The sequence below is a fragment of the Epinephelus lanceolatus genome, chromosome 8, assembly GCF_041903045.1.
Source record: "Epinephelus lanceolatus isolate andai-2023 chromosome 8, ASM4190304v1, whole genome shotgun sequence".
NCBI classification, from domain to species: Eukaryota; Metazoa; Chordata; class Actinopteri; order Perciformes; family Serranidae; genus Epinephelus; species Epinephelus lanceolatus.
In genome coordinates, this window is record NC_135741.1 from 36,085,732 (window position 1) to 36,104,790 (window position 19,059).

At 40.8% G+C, this 19,059-nt stretch overlaps 1 protein-coding gene across 2 annotated transcripts in view; it reads right to left on the minus strand.

The window, feature by feature from the left end:
* The window catches only part of LOC117257925 (plexin-A1-like), a 351,734-nt gene that overhangs the window by 53,300 nt on the left and 279,375 nt on the right, over positions 1-19,059 (minus strand). For both annotated transcript variants that reach the window (XM_033628343.2, XM_033628342.2), the window contains exons 15-18: positions 18,373-18,509; positions 13,469-13,636; positions 4,720-4,813; positions 1,728-1,964 (exon numbers count right to left, since the gene is read on the minus strand). In XM_033628343.2, coding sequence (XP_033484234.1) covers positions 1,728-1,964; positions 4,720-4,813; positions 13,469-13,636; positions 18,373-18,509 — 636 coding nt within the window. The remainder of the gene's footprint in view (positions 1-1,727; positions 1,965-4,719; positions 4,814-13,468; positions 13,637-18,372; positions 18,510-19,059) is intronic.

A 19,059-nucleotide genomic window follows, 5' to 3' on the forward strand; every position in this document is an offset into this window, starting at 1 on the left:
TGACAGAAATGCCATTTGTTATATATGGTATGTAGAATCAGGATTCCACACTGGAAATGTGCACAGTTGGATTTGGACGTCACTATGTCAGAGCTCATTGTAGCTGCTGTATGTTAGCATCAGTGTTTTTATGGCAGCGGCCCTGAACGTCTCTGAAATGAACAATTTTGCAAAATTGGATTTACAAAGCAAAAAGAAAATCATAGTGAGAGGGAGAACCACCTCAGCCCTACCACGCTACATCTAGTAAAGGGACAGAAAAGTGTTTTTAAATGGACTAGTACAAGAAAATAAGAGAAGCTAAAAGTCAGTGTATCACTATTCTGCCTGTAAGGACATGTTGTACAACGCCGTAACTGATGTTTTCACCAAGAAAGATTGACGGATGGAAGTCATCTAAAAGTAGCCTAGATCTACAGATTGGTAAATCAGTGTACATTTATGTTTGGCTTCATATTGAATTGACCTGTGTGTTTTATTGTTGCTAACTAATCACAAGACAAAAACATAGTTGCCGTGCCATAATTCAGGATATGGTTGCTCTCTGATACTGAATATAGGTTACTAGTGATAAGTTACATTTCAGAGGCAGTATTTTTTGTATGCTACTCTTGTACAGTATGTGAGTCCTGTCTCATTGCTGATGAGAACTTGCTTGTTATTGATGTATGTGTGCCTGTGCATGCATAAACTAAAAGAAGACACACTTTATGAGGTTTAATCTGGCTGAGTGCTGGGTTCATGTTAGTTTAAAGGAATACTTCGAACACACAATGACCATTTGTATAACTACTTACCGTGTGTTAGCTTGAATTTGTAAAGAAAACTATTTTTTGCACATGCCTCAACGGTGAATGGAGAATCCAAAAAGGTGAACATCCTTCATGGATCAAAGTAATCAGGGCCTGTGATTAACAACAGTAAAAATAGTTGTGTGCACGGACGAGTAGTGTGCCTCAGCTAAGGTTTTAGCAAAAATGCATGATTTCGGGTAGCGCTGAGCATACAACTAGATAAATAAGACTTGGATTACACTGTACAAGTTTTATAAGAGTCTGTTAACAAATGTTTTGATATTGTTTTGTTGTTCTGCAGTGCAAAACCTAATTACTTGAATTCATGAAAAGCCATAAATGAGAAGGCAAGACTCCGAGGTGGCAAGGTGACAGCAAAAATCAGTTATTGCAAAAATGACTACGGGGGCTATGCAAAAGGTTGATTGATCGTGGAAAAAGTTAAAGGGATGCTCCAAAGAACTAGCCATTATTACAGAACATATCAGTCAACAAATGCAATGTAGTGTGATATTAATTCAGCAATAGAACAAGACACAGGGATAATCCTCTCATCTGAATTCTTGTTTTTACATTTCAAGATGATCCAAAGGCAACACAAGGAACCGTATACCTTTTAACAACCTTTCATTTTCTCACACCAAGTAAATGTGTCCGTTTTTGTAGGTGTCAATCGCCCTATGCTTACTGCATGAGCTGTCTGAAAGGAGTCCACTTGAGTCTTTTCAGCTTTGAACAAGTACCTGACAAGTTGTGTCGCAGTAGTGGTACTAGCCAGTGCTGTTTGTGAGGTAACAACCTCAGATCAGAGCACTGATCGAAAAAATGTGAAATGTACATGCCAGCACATAAATCTCAAAAATAAATAAATAAATACATAAATGAATAAAATGAAACAAACAAAAAATAAAAACACACTTCTGCCTTTCTGACCTTGAGAATGAGTGGAGATGTGGGCTTGAGCTCCAGTATCCCAGAGGGACTCAATGGTTCAAACACAGGGTCAGGGTAGTAACTGAATGACTCATTGACCACCACCAGAGCGTTCACGTTGTCCATGTAGAACCCAATCTCATCCGGGCCTGTGCCGGTCTCGGAAAAACCCAGCTCTGAATCTGCCACAGATGGAGCCAGGCACACCATGACTGAGTTATTATACACCGTGCAGTTCTGAAAACAAGAGAGAGGAAACAAGAAAGAGTTTATGGCTTATGTTTTCAGTCAGTGGGCAAATCTACTAAAGATGAGAAGGGAAAAAGACAATTGCTTTAGTCATCTTTGCACAAAACTATCCTGTAGGCACACTGACACAAATCTAAACACACTGCTTTCCATTATTATCTAGTTACTGCTCCATTTACAAGAGAATGTCTTAAAAACATGTAACACAGCCTCTTTTTATAATACTGAGAATAACCTGCAGACTATAACTGTATTTCAAAGTAGATCCGTTGGGTATAATAATCCATCCTTTTTGTAAGTCAGTGCCCTGTGAAAATGTGATGCTGTTGTTCCTATTGGAAATGTAAATTGACTGCAAATTTATGATTAACTGTTAATAATGGGCAATGTGCTGTGTGCCTTTGCTTGTACCTGAGAATATTTTACATCATTGCTTTGGAGAATACATAAATACACGATGTCATAGCCATATTTGCTTTAATTTATATTTACAACCCACTTCATTTAAAGTCCACAAAACCAAAATAAGACTAACAAAGCCGTCTTGGTTTGTCTGTCCATTGTTCCAACAATCACCAACTCTGGTTTGGTTGAAAAAAAATCCTTAATTAACACAGTTACATGTGAAAATGTTCTGGCTCTGTACATGCTAAAATTGCTGTTCATTCAAATAGAGTCTGGTGGGTTTGGTGAGAGCAATTTTGAGGCTGTTTCTGGTTTCACAAAAATGATCTCACTCTTTGAAAAATAGGTCGACATCTGTAGGGATCCTTCCATAATGTAAGACACTTAGCGTAATAATCAGAGCCTGTTCGTCGCAAAAACAAGCACTTTGTAATAAGGATAGACCGATACATCGGCCGGCCAATATATCGGGCCGATATTTGAGTTTTTTACTTGTATCGGCATCGGCCGATGCGCGCGTGGGTTCGCGGATTTATTTTTCCCTGGCATGATTTACAGACAGGCATCCACGGGCAGCTCTGTGTTGCCGGAAGACCCTGCAGCGCACATGCAGCGAATCCTACTGTGTACAGTAGTTGTTGTTTTATTTATGCTTCAGCTTAAATATTTGTTTATTTTATAAAGACATTACTGGAAGATTTAAGAGCACTGAACTCTTTTTTTTTATTTGAATGTATGATAATAATAATAATAATAATATTCTACCTGTTCTGCATCAAGTTTCCATCTTGTTTTAGTATTTTTTACTGTTCAATAAATGTTTCTTATTTTAAACTTGAGACCTGTAATATTTGTTATCATTGTGTCATTTTTTTGATGTAAATTGAGGGAGCAAAAGCAGAATCGGCCCCAAATATCGGCTCAAGAAAATCAGCAGTCCATAATTGGTCATCGGCTAAGGGTGATGGAAAAAAATCGGTATCGGCATCGGCATCGGCCCTAAAAAATCCATATCGGTCTATCCCTACTTTGTAAATTGACGGTGCGAACATGCCTGAAGTGGTTACATTGCAGCATGTTTTGTCAAAGCTGGCTATAGCAGCCTCAATCAATACTGGACTAAAGTTAAAGACTGTTGTTTACATTTGTCACTCAGACACAAAATCATGGAAAAATAGGGTCCAGGTTGGAAAATTCTGACGTTCCCCTTTAACCCCAACCTGTGGCAAGAAACACGTTGTTGTACACCCATGTCAACATAGAGTAAAATGCAAATATTAAATAAGTTGATTATCATTTGCCGTCATGTTTTATTTTTTCTGATAACCTTACTTGTGAAGGTGCAACTTAATCAAGGCAAGTCCTTCTCTGAACACACCACAGAGATTTCAAATTAATCCACTCATTCAATTGCACTGCAACACAATAGCAATGCCACTTTAACAAAAAACGAACACAGACATGATGTTCACTGTGATGGATCTCAAGCAAGTCTCTGCAGGTTGGCTGTCATGCAGTAATGAAACGAATAAAAAAGGCTGTCTGGAAGGGTGCATATATATATGTTGAAAAATGTAAAACACCATTGTATGCTTTGGGAAATGGCTGTCATTTCAGTATTCATGATTTGTAGTAAATGGGCGACAACATTAAAAAACATCAGCATGGTCCTTTAAGTGCAAAGTAGCACTTTGATAAAGGGCTGTGTGGGATGCGTCGTGTAGGCTGTTTGCCTCAATAAGCAGCAGCTTTATGCGCAGGTTGAAGTGCATCGGTATTGTTTGAAGTTCGGTTCTTAACCTCGATAACTAAAGAGCTTCAACTCAAAGTGACAATCACTAAAATGATTTGTGAATCTATAGAATTGATGAAACCCTTCAACTCTTTAAATGGGACTTCAGATTTTTTTTCTTTTCTTTTTCGTCACCGTTCCCCGAAACATTCTCTCTCACTTTCACTCTCACACACAGTCTCTCTCATGTTGTCTCTTTCTTTTTGTGACACAAACACTCATGTGGTGCGGTGACATTTGAAAAGCTGTGTGGCCTGAGGTAGCGTTAGATGTCTGAAGCTGTAGCTGTAGAGAGAGCAGATGCCAGCAACACTCAGAGACAGACTGTCTGCCACCTTCTGCGCCACTATAGACATAGTAGTCTGCAAATGTTCCTGTGTATGCAGAGGGGTATGTCTGAATATATTTGTCACTTAATATATGTACTGTATGTGTAAAGATGAATAATGTATACTGGTATGTGTCTCCACACTGCTGAACCTGTTTGTTAGTCTGTGTGCTTTTACTGTGTCTGTGTGTGAGTGTGTCATTCCCATCAATACTCACATGAAAGGATTCTGCCTGCCCATACTTGGCCCGGATCTTTGGTTCTCGGATGGTTGCAAGGTTGGTCCCGCTCACTGTCAGCAAAGTTCCACCACTGTTGGGATGAAGAGAGGGGAGAAGAAGAGAGTAAGAGGAGAACAAATGTCCAGTAGGTAGACAAGAACTTCTCAGGGGAAAACAAATCTCTGCCTGATTCAGTGGTATTTGTGACTGGCAGCAGCCAGTTGTTGTGCAGAATGGACATGACTGCAGTGTGCACCTGCAGGGAGTGATATGACAAATGTTTCCAAAGAAAAACAGCTGAGAAACTAGGTTTTTCTGCTTTACCAGAGCAGCACAGAGACAGAAAGCAACATATATTTATAACAATAAATAAAGACCATTAAGCTGTAATATGGTAGAACAATATCGTGCTTACAGTAACACTTAACTGCAAATAACATGCTGAGACAAGTCACAAATTTCAGCCAGCATAACATTTGCTAAATAAATCCTGTCTTCCATAAATTGCATTTATATACTACTCGTGGTTTTCCCAGTTACATAGTGGGGTCAAACAAAATTGCTGCCTGGATTTTGTTAACAGGCAACGTTTTTTCCAAGTGAACGAAGCGTTACATTTATGGTGGGCATACAAAGCTCTTCACATCCTGAGGTGCATGCTCTGAGTGACACCAGTGGTTAGATTCGGGTTAATCGGGGAGCCGGTGGCTTAGTGGTAGAGCAGGCGCCCCATGTGCAAGGCTGTTGCCGCAGCAGCCCGGGTTCGACTCCAGCCTGTGGCCCTTTGCTGCATGTCACTCTTTCTCCCCCCCTCACACTTGTCTGTCCTATACATTAAAGGCTAAAACAGCCCCAAAAAATATCTTAAAAAAAAAAAAAAAAAGATTAGGGTTAATCAAGATAATCCCAGACCTTGTTGTAAGCAGTTTCATGTAGGAACTATTTTCTTTTTACACACGCACACTGTATCAGAAGACGTTTGCATCATGGGCGATTGCTCTGAGACAACAAGGAAGGCTGATCTTCCCCTAAATTTTCATAGAAGAAACGGTCAAATATGCACTATTGAATTTACATTAAAATAAGAATTTACATTGCATTAAACCTGCACTAGGATGCATTCAACATCATAACTATGATGTTCAAAACCAGCTGTTTATCACCGGTTTTCAAACACGACCTCACTGTCATACATTCTCGTGTCAGCATTATGGACACAGAGCCTCCATGCATTCCTATGAGACAGCGCTGAGCAGGTTTTTTTCATGCAGCAAAGCGAGACAGTCATTGGATAAATGCCACAAAATCGTCACTTCCAGGGAGGCTCAGCTTCCCTGGGACCTAATGGAGTGGTAGGCGGGAGAGGACACTCGGTGTATGCATGATGATTGGAGGAAGTGTCTAAAAGGCTGAACCCCTTTGTGATTGACAGCCCTTTGGAAATAAATACACACTGGGATCGTTGCATTTTGAGCTCAGTCCCATGCGGATATTTGCAAGTGGAGTCTTCTGACAGAGTGCCGTCCGGAGTTCCTTATTTCCATAAGCGATATAGTTCATGTTCACCGTGAAACCCATCTGAAAATCTCTGAGGTGTGTTTCACTGTGGTTCTATGGCATGAGTGTGGTTGAAAAACGGCTTCAATTAAATTCTCCTTTTACAAGTTACTGCCTCTTACATGAAGGTGCTCACAAAAAATATACATTTTTGATTTGGGGGGTGAACTGTTCCTTTAAAAGAAACCCAGGCAACATTTTTTTAAAGGTTATTATTAAAAAGAAAGTTTGACTCCAAGTATATGGTGGAGTGCCCCAGGCATGAGGTAGGGCTTAGGGATGAACCCCTTCTAATGGAGTTTACAGAGAAAAAAAGAGAGAACGAGGACACGAGAGAGCGTATGTGTGAGTGAAAGTTAAAGAAAAAAAAGGACAAAGGGAGAGTAAGAGGCAGAGAGAGAATTTGAGTGAAGGGTAAAGATCCACAGAGATACTGTACATACTTTAATCACAACTCTCCACAGTAAATATGTGTTTGCTTTGAGCCGGTGAAGGTCACTGGACTGAATCCAGTAAATAACAATGCTAGAACTTTACTGAAGCCCTGAGCTTCATTTTGGTGGTGAGTAGTGTGTGAAGGCAGACTGGCAACCTCTTGGTCTAACAATGTCTATGTGGTTGGATCGATTTTTATAAGATTTCATTCTTTTCTCCAAGTGCGTGTAGATTTCAAACAACTGCTGATTGGTTCCACCAGTAAACTTGGCGACTGTTTTTAGAGTTTGTGATCCAAGTTTTGGGAGAAGTTTAGGTACCCTTCAGTGACATCCCATGCTGGTCCAACCCAAAATGATTAGTGGACTTGTTTCCTTTGATAACCCCCCACAATGCAAGACTACTGGTGCTGCCTAAGGTTCACAAAGTACACAGGAAAAATAAAATCTTTATTTATTATCTTTATTATAGGAGGACTCTTGCCTCTTGCAAAGACAATGGAGTTTGTCTTTCCTTTTCACTGCAACACTTAAATTGGATTTATGAGGTTTTCATGAGAGATGTCTTAACTTTTTGGTGCCTACCTTGTTTTACACTGGCAGTTTCAACCTCTGAGTACCCTGCTCTGTTTTCTGCTAGGAGACCTTCACTGCTGCCTGGGCTATCTGTGCCTCTGAGAGATATAATGTAAGAATCCCTATTGCCTGTCTTTCTGCAGGTTTCTCACTGCCTGGAGGGGGATATACTGAAGTCTCTCACACTGCTGTCTGAAATAAAAGGCTGAGACAAAACCATGTATCTTGAAAAAGTCATAAACAATATGCAGCTCCCTTACTGCACATTGGACACTAAAGCATTTTCGCAAACATGCAGTGGGCACTCTATGGGTATTTTGGGCCTTGGTGAAGATCAAACACTCATGGCCAACACCCACGGTTGTGATATCTCTATAGGCATCTTGTGGGCTGGATGTGGGGTGTAATGCATCTTATTCTGTGCTCAGAAAGCTCTCCTGACCGCTGCCTCAACTATCTACACCTTAAAGTGTTTTTGAGATTTACTTTCTCTGTTGCTTGGGTATCTACAGAGGTGCCCTCTCTCCGCTGGGGGATACTGCCAAGGTTGGAAATGGCCTATTGTCACTGCCATGACTATTTAACTAAGTCTCTGCTCTGTACACTGACTCACCACTTGCTGTTTTTGAATATTGCAGCGCTTTAGCACAAAGTATAATTTCAAACATCTGAAAAACAGACATTTGATTTATCCTCACCAATCAACGTTGCAGACCTCTACACTGTAGAGTCCCCGAACTATCTACGCTAGCTGGCCCTATCAAATGCTCACCCTATTCTTTTCCCTTTACACCCATTCTTTGAGGATTCATGGTACCTTGGATGCTGTTGAGTAGCCCTGCAAGTCTGCCTGTATTACCTCAATGTGAAAGTGATGCCACATAAAGTATCCCTTGGTGAGTGGAACTCCACCAATAGCCCACTGCTTCAAAATTGTAGGATTAAAATGCAATGGCTGGAGCTGACAACCATGTCTGTCTCTACACCAGTTCAGCTTAAGATGGGGCAACATGTACCTTTCAGACAAGGAAGGTAGGACTTGTTTGAGTTGTTGCTAAATCATGCAAAGTTTTAATAACCTGGCAAGATCAGATAACTGATCCAGGCTACATTCCTGTATGTCATTATAAAGGTCATACAGGCAGACACGGTGACAAAAAAGTTATGTTATAGCATGATGACACTCACCGAGGCATTGGATAGGCCTTTGTCCCTGGCTCGGCTTGCAGCTCAGGGAGCACCCTCTCCAACCCTCCACCACAGAAGCATAATAACAAGGCACATTCCTTGTGGTGGGTTACCACGTGCTACCATTGATTTCTGCAAAATGCAGGTGTCTTTTCATTGTGGACATTAATCTGACACTTATCCAGACTGACTTAGTGTAAAAGCACCATCAGCAGAGTAAGTGATATGGTGAAACGAAGAAGAGACAGAGCCTCTTAATATCTTGGATCAAGAGACTGGATGGCTCACGCTAGACATTCATCTCTCACTCTAATCCAGGGAGACTTACAATAACGGCAAATGACAGGTAGGGACAGAGAGTAAATGATAAAGGTAGACGTACCATCTCTGGCATTGTTAGTAGACAAAAGGATTCAAGTCTGGCTATTCTTCTCAGCTAGACTTTTTTTCTCCTTTGACAGGTTGCCCATTACTGGCTAAGGCGTTTGGTCCCATTCGTCCTACAGTTCTTTGGTTAACAGCATCATGTGTAAGATGTGATTATACCTGTTATGGGGGATATTAGGTTTTTGACTGGTACTTTGACAGCTGACGCAGGTGTAGCAGAATTTCTCTGCTTCTACTTAAACATATTTTTCACATCATATGATACTGTATTCTTGTCATTTCTACTTCAACACTGTAATCTTCAAGAGCCAAATTCAGCTTAAGCAACTGGAAATGAGACACTTCAATTCACTATGGCTGAGTGCCATGAAACTCTGCCATGATGTGGTGAAATTAATTTTGTGCAAATCAAGTCTGTTCTGTTGAGCAGAGTCTAATTAATGTTAAGAAGTTTAAGTTGTAATATTGTACAACTTCCATCGAAACTGAACAACAAAATTATTTATTTTTTTAATCTCCTGCATTCCACTGTGAATGCAAATTAGTTTCCTGATGTATCACAGCAAGGGGATATACTCCTGGATTCTGCATCTATTAGTTTGAACTGTTGCCATGAGAGCTAAATATATAAATATAGCTGAACCTCTTACGATTGTGAGATATACTACAAAGCACCATATTAATCAGGGCTTTTAAAACCTATTGTTGCATAAGCAATGCTTCAATACTTCTGTGTGTAATACTGTAAACTGCATTTGCTCATATAGTAGCATTATATTCCTGTGCTTTTTATAAGAGAGATGAAGGCGGCTGATTAACAAAGGAGCAATGGAGCTGAGGCCACATTCAAATGAACTGATTTTTAATAATGTTTATGTCACTTGCCACAAATGCATCATGGGACTAGGCAGACTGCACTTCTTCTAATACTGCCTGTCCTCTGCCTCCTTTCTCCTCCTCCCCTCTCCTCCTCAGCTTGATGTATATTTGTGCTGAGTCCCTCTGTCCCCGTTGCTCCTCTCTTTGTCTAAGTGAGTCTCTTTAGCTCAGGTACATGCTTCAGGGAACAGACAACAAGACAATCAGGATAAACTCTCAGGGATAGCTGGGGAAATCCAACTACTGTTGTTAGTATTTCTGTCTGCTCCCCTTATTTCTCTTGCCATGTCTGTCCTCACTTTCTGTTTTACTACTCTATCTGTTTTCCATTTTCCCACCCTTTCTTCATTCTAATCTCTCCTTCACTGACTGTAAAATATCATATTTGGCATTGCCAAATTCAAATATACTGTAAATAACAAAAGTGGCTTACAAATAAAACATACACGACACTTATCACTTCTCATGGTTGTCATCTTTGCCAAACTTCTTAACTTTTGAAATTGCAGCTGGGGACAACAAGGAGCCTGAGCTGGATGCAGTAAACAACACCGCGTTATACAGATGTAAGTTAAACATATTTTTTGCACTAAGTACCAATACTGTCCCTATTGTGACGTACTAGAGGTAGCATGTTCCCGGCCTGCTAGCATGTCAGTCGTTAGCTCTCCAACCAAAGTATTCCCTATGTTACCAAGCCTCCAGTTTGTGAGGATGTCTGGATGAAATTTGCTACTTCCTGGTTTGCTTCTAAATAAATAAATTAAATAAATGCTTAGTTTATGTCAGTTTGCATTTTTAGGATATTGTGAGAGCTGCCTACCTGTTGCCTGAACACCTATATTTAGACCTGGATACTATCATTGCAACCACTTTTCTAATGGTTACAGATAAGCAGCTGCTCTGGAGTAATAGGGATATTCAGTGCCTTGCTTAAAGGCACCTTGGCAGTACTTGCTGAAGGAGTGGCAAGCTCCACACTAATTTGCTTTATTTATCCAGCCAGTTTGAGAGGAGATTTGAATATTTAGGTCCAAAATTGCTTTTCTAACCTCTGCTGCTGCCCAAATATCTTTCCTCAGTGTCCCAGATGAGCACTCTTCATTGATTTATTTTTGAAGTGCTCTGTCTTCTTCCTAAATGGAGTATCATCAGCCAAGCACAATGATAATGCACTCTATCTCCGCCCTTTGCTCTTCTCACTGTCTTTCATCCATTCTTGCTATCATCAACCAAGCACAATGATAATGCTCTGCAGGCGCACATGTATTAGCACAAAGGCAGACAATGAGGCAGATATGAACCAATATGATCGCACATCTCACTGGTTCGTTATACTTTCTACCTGAGCCAACATGTGACACCGTGACAGAGGGCAGTGGCTGAAACACATCCGCTACATTACAAGCTGCTAGCTGGAAGCAACACACACAGTTTAGTCACTGTTTGTGAGGTGTGTGTGTTGTTCTGTGGTTTTCTCAGCCAGATGGAGGAGGGATCTAGGGCCAAAACATCAGGGACTCTGGGAATCAGTGGGGTGTGTGTATGTGTGTGTGTGTGTGTGTGTGTGTGTGTAGGTGCATGCATTTGTCGTTTTTAAGGTGGGATCATCACCCCTGAGTGAGCTTCCTGAAGTAGAACCCTAGTTTTGAGCGCCACACTGACACACACACACACACACACACACACACACACACACACAAAAACACCCTCACTGTGGGTGTCCTATGCAGTGATTGGGCCTCAGCTGCTTTTCGGACAGTCCTACTGGGCAGGAGGGGCAGGGCAGGATTCATCAACACTCTTCTCTAACAAACTCTGCATCTATCTGCCACCATCTACTGATGAGTCACCGCAGGGAAGAAAGCAACACAGAGAAGGGAAGAAAGGAGCAGGAGGGAAGGAGGTAAAATGAGGGGAAACAGGGCAGGATAGCTGCCTGTGTCAATATCTTGAAACAAATTAGGAAGACAGGGAATGAAAGAAATGCAGAATGAAAGAGGAAATATAGAAAAGACAAGCATACAGCAGGTGTTCTGGGATATCGCGTAGGCCTATTCAGACAGGTGGGCAACAACATTCTGCTGGAGAATCTTGACCTTCATCACCAGCCAACATCTAGCTCTCATAGGGCTTTTCAATAGGCAGTTTTGGCTGCGCTGAGTCAAACCAACAACCATTGTACCAACCCATTCTCATTCCCAGGTTGTCAAATACCAACACTTTGTCACACCCTTTGGCATCTCATAGTGATATAGTAATGCACAGAGCACCCTTGTACCTATGTGACATGCCGAGGGGTGTGACAAAGCATTGGTGTTTGATGACCTGGGGATGAGAAAGGGCTGGTTGCACAGTGCAGTAGTACCCGGCGCTAAAGAGGGCACCACTTTTAAATGCCATGGACTCAGGACAAGCACGTCAACAGTTAAAGACACACCTTCAAGCAGGTAGCCCTGTTGTGTTGTGATGCAATTCCCTGCCACCCTGGGCTGACACACTGAGTATAACTAAGTCAAGCCAAGCCATCACATGTGTATGGAACAGGGCTACTAGAGAAACACTGTAAGATCCAAAATTCCAGACAAATTAAACTAGGACCAACAGGCACCATGGTACCAATCAGTAGGTATTTGCAACTGTAATTAATACCTAGGTAGTGGGAAGAATATCAAACACATATGTGCCCCAGAAAGATTAAAATCATTTATTCGTCAAGGCAAGATTTATATCACCCAAGACAAATAGAAACCAGGTCGAATGGGGCTTCAGAAAAGCCACTGAGTTGAGGACTAAGTTCATCATAAGTAACCCAAGTCTTCATTATATAGACCAATGTGTGTGTGTGTGTGTGTGTGTGTGCGAGTGTGTGTGTCTGCCCTCCCTGCCAGAAAATTGACTTTAATGTGAAAGTCTTTGCTCGTGTGTGTTCTCCCCAGTGATGCTCCTCTCATGTTCAATGCTGAGCTGTGGAGTCTTTATTTATTTAGCTGGGAACATACAGTGCTGCATGACCGGCTGAGAAAATCTGAGTATCAAACTGAGAGATGAACTAGTTCAGGCACAGAACTTTATAGTTTCACAGACAATCCGCTGATCACTATTCCCTGCCTCTTCAATCACCAATCACATCCAAACAATCAATGGGCTGTATTATCTGACAAGCTCACACTCCCAATTTTGGGAACACACAAGCTGCCTCTAATGATTTCCTCCACTAAAAGTTCTTACTTGTGCTGGATGAAAAATCTCCAGAGGAAACCTCAAATTACCTCTATCCAAACCCCGCTGTCAGAGCTCTCATCCTGCGTTTAAGTCAGCCCAGAATGCTTCCTTATGTAGTGTAAAAGTCAAGGTCCAAGCTCAGATTTCCTCTTTCATCCACATGACTTTCAGATTATCCACCCAGAACTCCAGATATTTCAGCTGGAGGTCACATTTTGGTCCAGCACATTTCTTGAGCTCCTTTCAGGAACTCTCCAAAACTGTTTGGATTCATTTTAGGAGCAACACCAATTTGTTGCTAGAACTAGTCAATTATTCACTCTCAACCAAAGTCTGTTATTTGGTAAATCAGTAGTTGCCAAAACACAAAATACTGAGTTTGTCTAGAAAGCGTGGTTGACTACAAATGGGCGTTGTGAACATAACTGGGCAGAATTCCAAGAAATGAATGAAACTACATAATTCAGCTCAGTAAATGATAAAGCAACACAACAGCTTACCTGGCAATGCTCCAGTCAGGTTCAATCCTCAGGACAGTGGGATCTTCAGTGTAGTTAAATTTGACCTCAGGGTTTCGGAGTTCAGCGTCATCAATGTCCACCAAGACTGATGCACTGCCCGCTGCTAATCCAGCTGGTGTAACACACACTATCTCGCGGGCATTCCTCCTGGATGAACAGAAGGGAGAAAAGTTAGAGAAAGGTGATCCCATACCCAACATGCATTTGACTAACAGACATTAGTGTCAGCTGAGGGAAATGCTAAATTTCCACAAAGCCCTATGGCACACTGTAAAGCTAAAATCCAAACTAAAAACAACTGTTTTGAAGTCATATTTGAAAGATATAGAGGTTCTGCTGTCTCATAGGAAATTTCTAATAAATAGATAAATTGAGGATACAGCTGCGTACAAGACTGCAGAGAGAATAAAAGAGATTTTGGAGAAACAATTCACATATCAACAGAAAGAAGAGCAGAGAGGGCCGCTCTACAATATCCCACAAAAAAAGCTGCCTAGCAGAGTCTGATCACTCCAAAACCAGAATTATAATAATGAAGAGGCAATGATTACTTTTTCATGCCAGGACATTCCCTAAATACTGAGGTCCAAGCTGAAGCATTGACATGTTTAATGACTTGCTCATTGTGCTTGTAATTACCAGTGTCCAGCCCGGGAAGCCTATTAGTCTCATTCCTTTAAAATCATATTGTAACCTGGTAATTTCATTAGCTAATCCCTCTTGTGACCAATGCACTCCATCCCAGCAAGACAATCAAGGCCTGCAAAATGACCACTCTCCTGGACTGCTGGATCACAGCAATCAGCGCTGGCTCATCACAGTTGGAGCTTTTGATTGCAGCAGGGTGAGCCATTAGCAGCAATGTATATTGTGTGTGCATTGCACTGTATGTGGCCCCATTTACACCTGGTATTAACATGTGACCTGTGTATGATCTAAGTGTTCCCTTTATCTCATTTCTAACTGCACTGTGATTGGATCTAAATGTGCAAATTAGGCTGGGTGGGGGACTTAAAACATGGCACGTCTCAGGTGAAGGCAAAATATCATAAGGCGGTATCATTTATCTTTAAGCTGGCTAACTTCTCTAAAAATAACTAATAATAATAATAATGATAATACAAAATAAAAAAATGAAAAAAAAGCTTATTTAAAGGGCACATTTAAAAGCACTCAGCCTTACAAGACATGGCTTAAAAAAAACAAGCAACAATGTGTCCATACAGTATAAAGTCAAGCAAAGCAGTAATATAGCTCACAAACCCAAACAGTTAAACTGATTAACTCTAAACACCTGTGTCATGGATTACAGTCAAGTCCAAGCTTCTACAGAGACGACTTTCTAGAGAGACAAGTTTCTACGCAAAACAAAAGTCTGCTACAGAAAACTAGTCTTTTACAGACAACCACTTTCTACAGACAATTTAACTCTTCCACGCACAAATATAGTCCACTACCATCAGTACAATGAGTAGAAGAAATTACACAAAAAGGGGGGCCATCAAAATGCCCTTCAAGGTGCCCCTAATAATGCTACACAGAACATCGATTGCCTGAAAGAGTAGACAGAAAGCATGTTGCTGCAAAATTCGAAATTACAGGCTGAAAAGTAGAAGATTTCACAGTAAGGTCACAAAGACCAACAGGAAATAAACTGGCTGAAGGAGCTTCTCACTTCTCTCCAAGGGAGAGGGAGCTGACCACTGGAAACCAACATAACTACCATAGGATCAAACAGAAGTAGATACTAATCTTCCAACTCAAAGAAAGTCTGAAATTCCAGGCAAAGCAGGTGGAAACCGTCAGGAACATGAACCTGCAGGAGTTAGCATCCATGGCAAGACAGCTGGACGAAGAGACGCAAAAAGTCAAAGAGCTGTTAAAGAAATATGCTGAATTCTGCCAGCGTGAGAGAGCATGCAGGAGAAATACAGCGGTCTGAAGGAGAAGTCCAGACAGGAGCTCAGACAGAAGAGAGATGGAAGATGAGATTACAACAGATGGAGAACGAGCGGAAAGAACTGGAGGAGAAGTTTAAAAAAAAGACATGGCGCTGAAAGAATGGACCTGGGAAACAATAGAAAAACATGTGGAGGTGACAGTCAAACAGCTGGAGGAAGAGAAGACGGAGCTGGAAGAGCTCTGTTTGACATTGAAAAAGAAGAGGAGAGGCTGGTTTTGCAAGAAGACCGCAGATAGAGAAACAACACTGCTGAACATGAAAAGCAAAATGCATGTCAGGAAAGAGATGGTGGAGAAGGCTGGGACCAAAAAGAAGGGGTTTTTCAGCTGAATGCACAGGAAAAAGAAGTGTGACATCAACCATATGGTGGTGCAGGAGGTTGCTGCTTGTTCAGCTTAGGGTGGACAGCAGTAGCTCCCTCTTCCTTCCAGCTTAACCTTTCAAGCCAATATAATGTAGATGTTCTGCTTGCACTTCTGTACTTGATGAGTAATAGAGACTTAATACTTAGAGTTTCCAGTTTCCTGCGTCTGCCATTTTTCAAAGATGAGTGTTTGTTGATGACTTTAAATTTGCATCTCTTTACAGCTGATACGCAAATCAACATATTAAGTATTATTTTTAGGTATTCATATTGAAATCTAATATAGAAACAATACAAATGTCTGACTTATAAAGGTTCTGTATGTAACATGTAAAAAATCCTCGCACTCTGCTGGAAAAAGAATGGAACAACAAGAACAAGTTATCTGAAGAAACTGCGGGTGTGAATGCTCCATGCTGAATAGCTGGTGCTACACTGCAATGCTGGCTTTAAATGTTGAACAATACCTTTGATATATAAATGATGTGGACTATTTTAGGGTTTTTTGAAAAGTTGATGTTACAATGCAATGCTGGTGTAAATGTGTAAGGGTGTTAATTATTAGGAAAAGATGTAAAGGTGGGAATGTTATTGAAAAGTTGAATGATACCAATATAGTGGAATATTTCCAGGTTTTTGAAAAGCTGACTCTACACTGCAATGCTGGCTTAAATGTAAAAGAAGAAGTGACAGCGAGTTAAAGAGAAATGTTTAAGAAGCTCTCTGCACTCTCACAGTGGAGTCCTCACCAATAAAAAAAAAAAAACCTGAGAAGGGCATTTTTTCCAAGCTCCAAACAAATCTGAATATTTCCAAAAGTTTGAATGGGATTTGAAGGTTGAATACAAACCAGAATTTACGAAAGATGGGGAACATTTTAAAGTTTGACTGGAGTTTTTACGCGAATGTGTGAATGAGGAGAGAAGAGTTGAAAATGTTTGAAAAAACTTTAATTTGTGTCAAGTTTGAACATTCCTCCAATCTACTTGAATGAGGAAAAATGTCCAGAAAACTCTGAATATTTTGATAAGTATGAATGTTATGGATGAGAAAAATACAAGCAATCCAATCGCAACTGAGCCGAAGATTTTGATGTTTGAATGAATGTGGAAGGAGTTACATGGCAAAAAAAAAAAAAGTGGGCGGAGGGATCATAATTATAAAAGCTGTAGAATAACATAGGCTGTAATTGCTTTTACCTTCACAACCAACAATAACACTATATTCTGAATGGTGTTGCCCCTCCTCTACAGTATTTATTTTATATCAAAAGCAATGTGTTGCATTTAGTGAAGGGAGGACGAGAAGGATGTAGAAATAAGTCATGTGCAGTTGTGTTTAATGAAGTTTATACGTGCTATGTTTGGCGCACTGACAAGGATCAACGGCACCAGTCATAAACACTGGGGGAGGAATTGAAAGAATGTGTGTGTGTGTGTGTGTGTGTGTGTGTGTGTGTGTGTGTGTGTGTGTGTGCGCGCGCACGCGTGTATGCGTGCATGTCCCATAGGCAAAATAACATGTTCAATTGCAGTCCCCAGTAGCTACACTATCTAATATGTATTTAGCACAGTTGAGTGGTGGCTGCTTTTCTGGGCCATGACTTCACAGGAGCGATTTGTGTGTGTGTGTGTGTGTGTGTGTGTGTATACACTTTAATGTAGTGTTGCACATTCTATTGTACCTCTATATGCCATGGTAGTCACACAGAGAAGGATAGAGTGTGAGAGAGAGAGAGAGAGAGAGAGAGAGAGAGAGAGAGAGAGAATTTACAATATCCACCCTCCCAAGTCCCTCAGCTTGTAACCATAGCAACCCCATTCACAAAGAACACATGGCCCAGCAACCTTCACAAGATGCCACAAACACAGTCACACAGTTAGGGTGTGACAGATAAAGACAGCATTGAGCTGAGCGAACAGTCGTGGTGAGGTGGAATCTGCTGGATTACTGCGAGGAGGCTGCAGCACAGGAACGAGCGCTGTGACATCAAAGCTAGCATACAGTTGCTTCAGTAGAGATTAGCTATGAGAGGCTAATCCATGCATTTGACAAGTGGGGATACTTTGGATTTTTTCATGCACTAGATTAGGGAAAGCATGTGTAAGTGCAGACAAAGAGATACAGTGTGTCTGCAAGCAACAAGCGTGCACACACACTTAAACACAAGCATGCATGATCCCCCCCCCCCCCCCCCCCCCACACACACACACACACACACACACCAACACACAACATCCTAACCTGACACACTGATTACATGCTTACATATGCATGTAATATCTGTAGGATAAAGACATTTTTTCACCATGCACACATAAATCTTTAACCAGAGCATGTTTATGTATGCACATATTTATCTTTATCTATTCATTGCTCATATTATCTACAGTACCTTCAGTCATAATTATGAATTTGTTTTACTATCTTAAGTACTCTTTTTTCTGTCTTATTCTTATCTAAATTTTATTCTCCCCTGTTGTGATGTTCCAATTTCCCCACAGGGATGATTAACATTTAATTTAGGTTGGTTAAAAAAAAAAAAAGGTTCCTTACTTTTTGAAGTAGCAGGGCTGCGGCCCTATGCTGACAGACACGTAGCTGCCTGCATTTAGGTAGCTTCCCTCAATGGTGACCCGGGTGCCCCCAGAGATGGGCCCCTGAGATGGCTGGATACGGGTGAAGTATGGAGTCTAGAGGAGAGAGAAAAACACATCCACAGTATTTCAGAGGCATCATTCTCAGAACTTTAACAACAAAAGTTCAGACAACATCATGGACAACAGAATCTGCATGTAAATAGTTTTAAAAAAACAATTACATATCACTGCTGAGTTATGATTCAATCAATGATGTCACCTTGTTTTGATCTGTAATTTCAATCGACTGTTGTAACTTTTAAAATGACAGAAAGCAGTGATGAGATGCCTCAAACAAAAGAATTCAATCATGTAGTACACAATGGAGATACAAATAAAAGCATCAAGTAAATGACATAAAAACAAGTCTATGAAATAAATAAAATGTGTGTTTTTTTAATAAGCAATTTTGGCAAACTCAACTAAGGTAAAACAAGCAACATTCAAAAGGCTTGCCAACAAAGCACTGACTGAAAGCTGCAAAAATTACAGAAAATCCATAAAAAAAAAAACAGAATACAAGGTTGTTTTTCACGGAGGTGTCACCTGCATGTCTAAACACCAACTGCTGCCACAGACATGCTAACATTGCATGTATGCACCC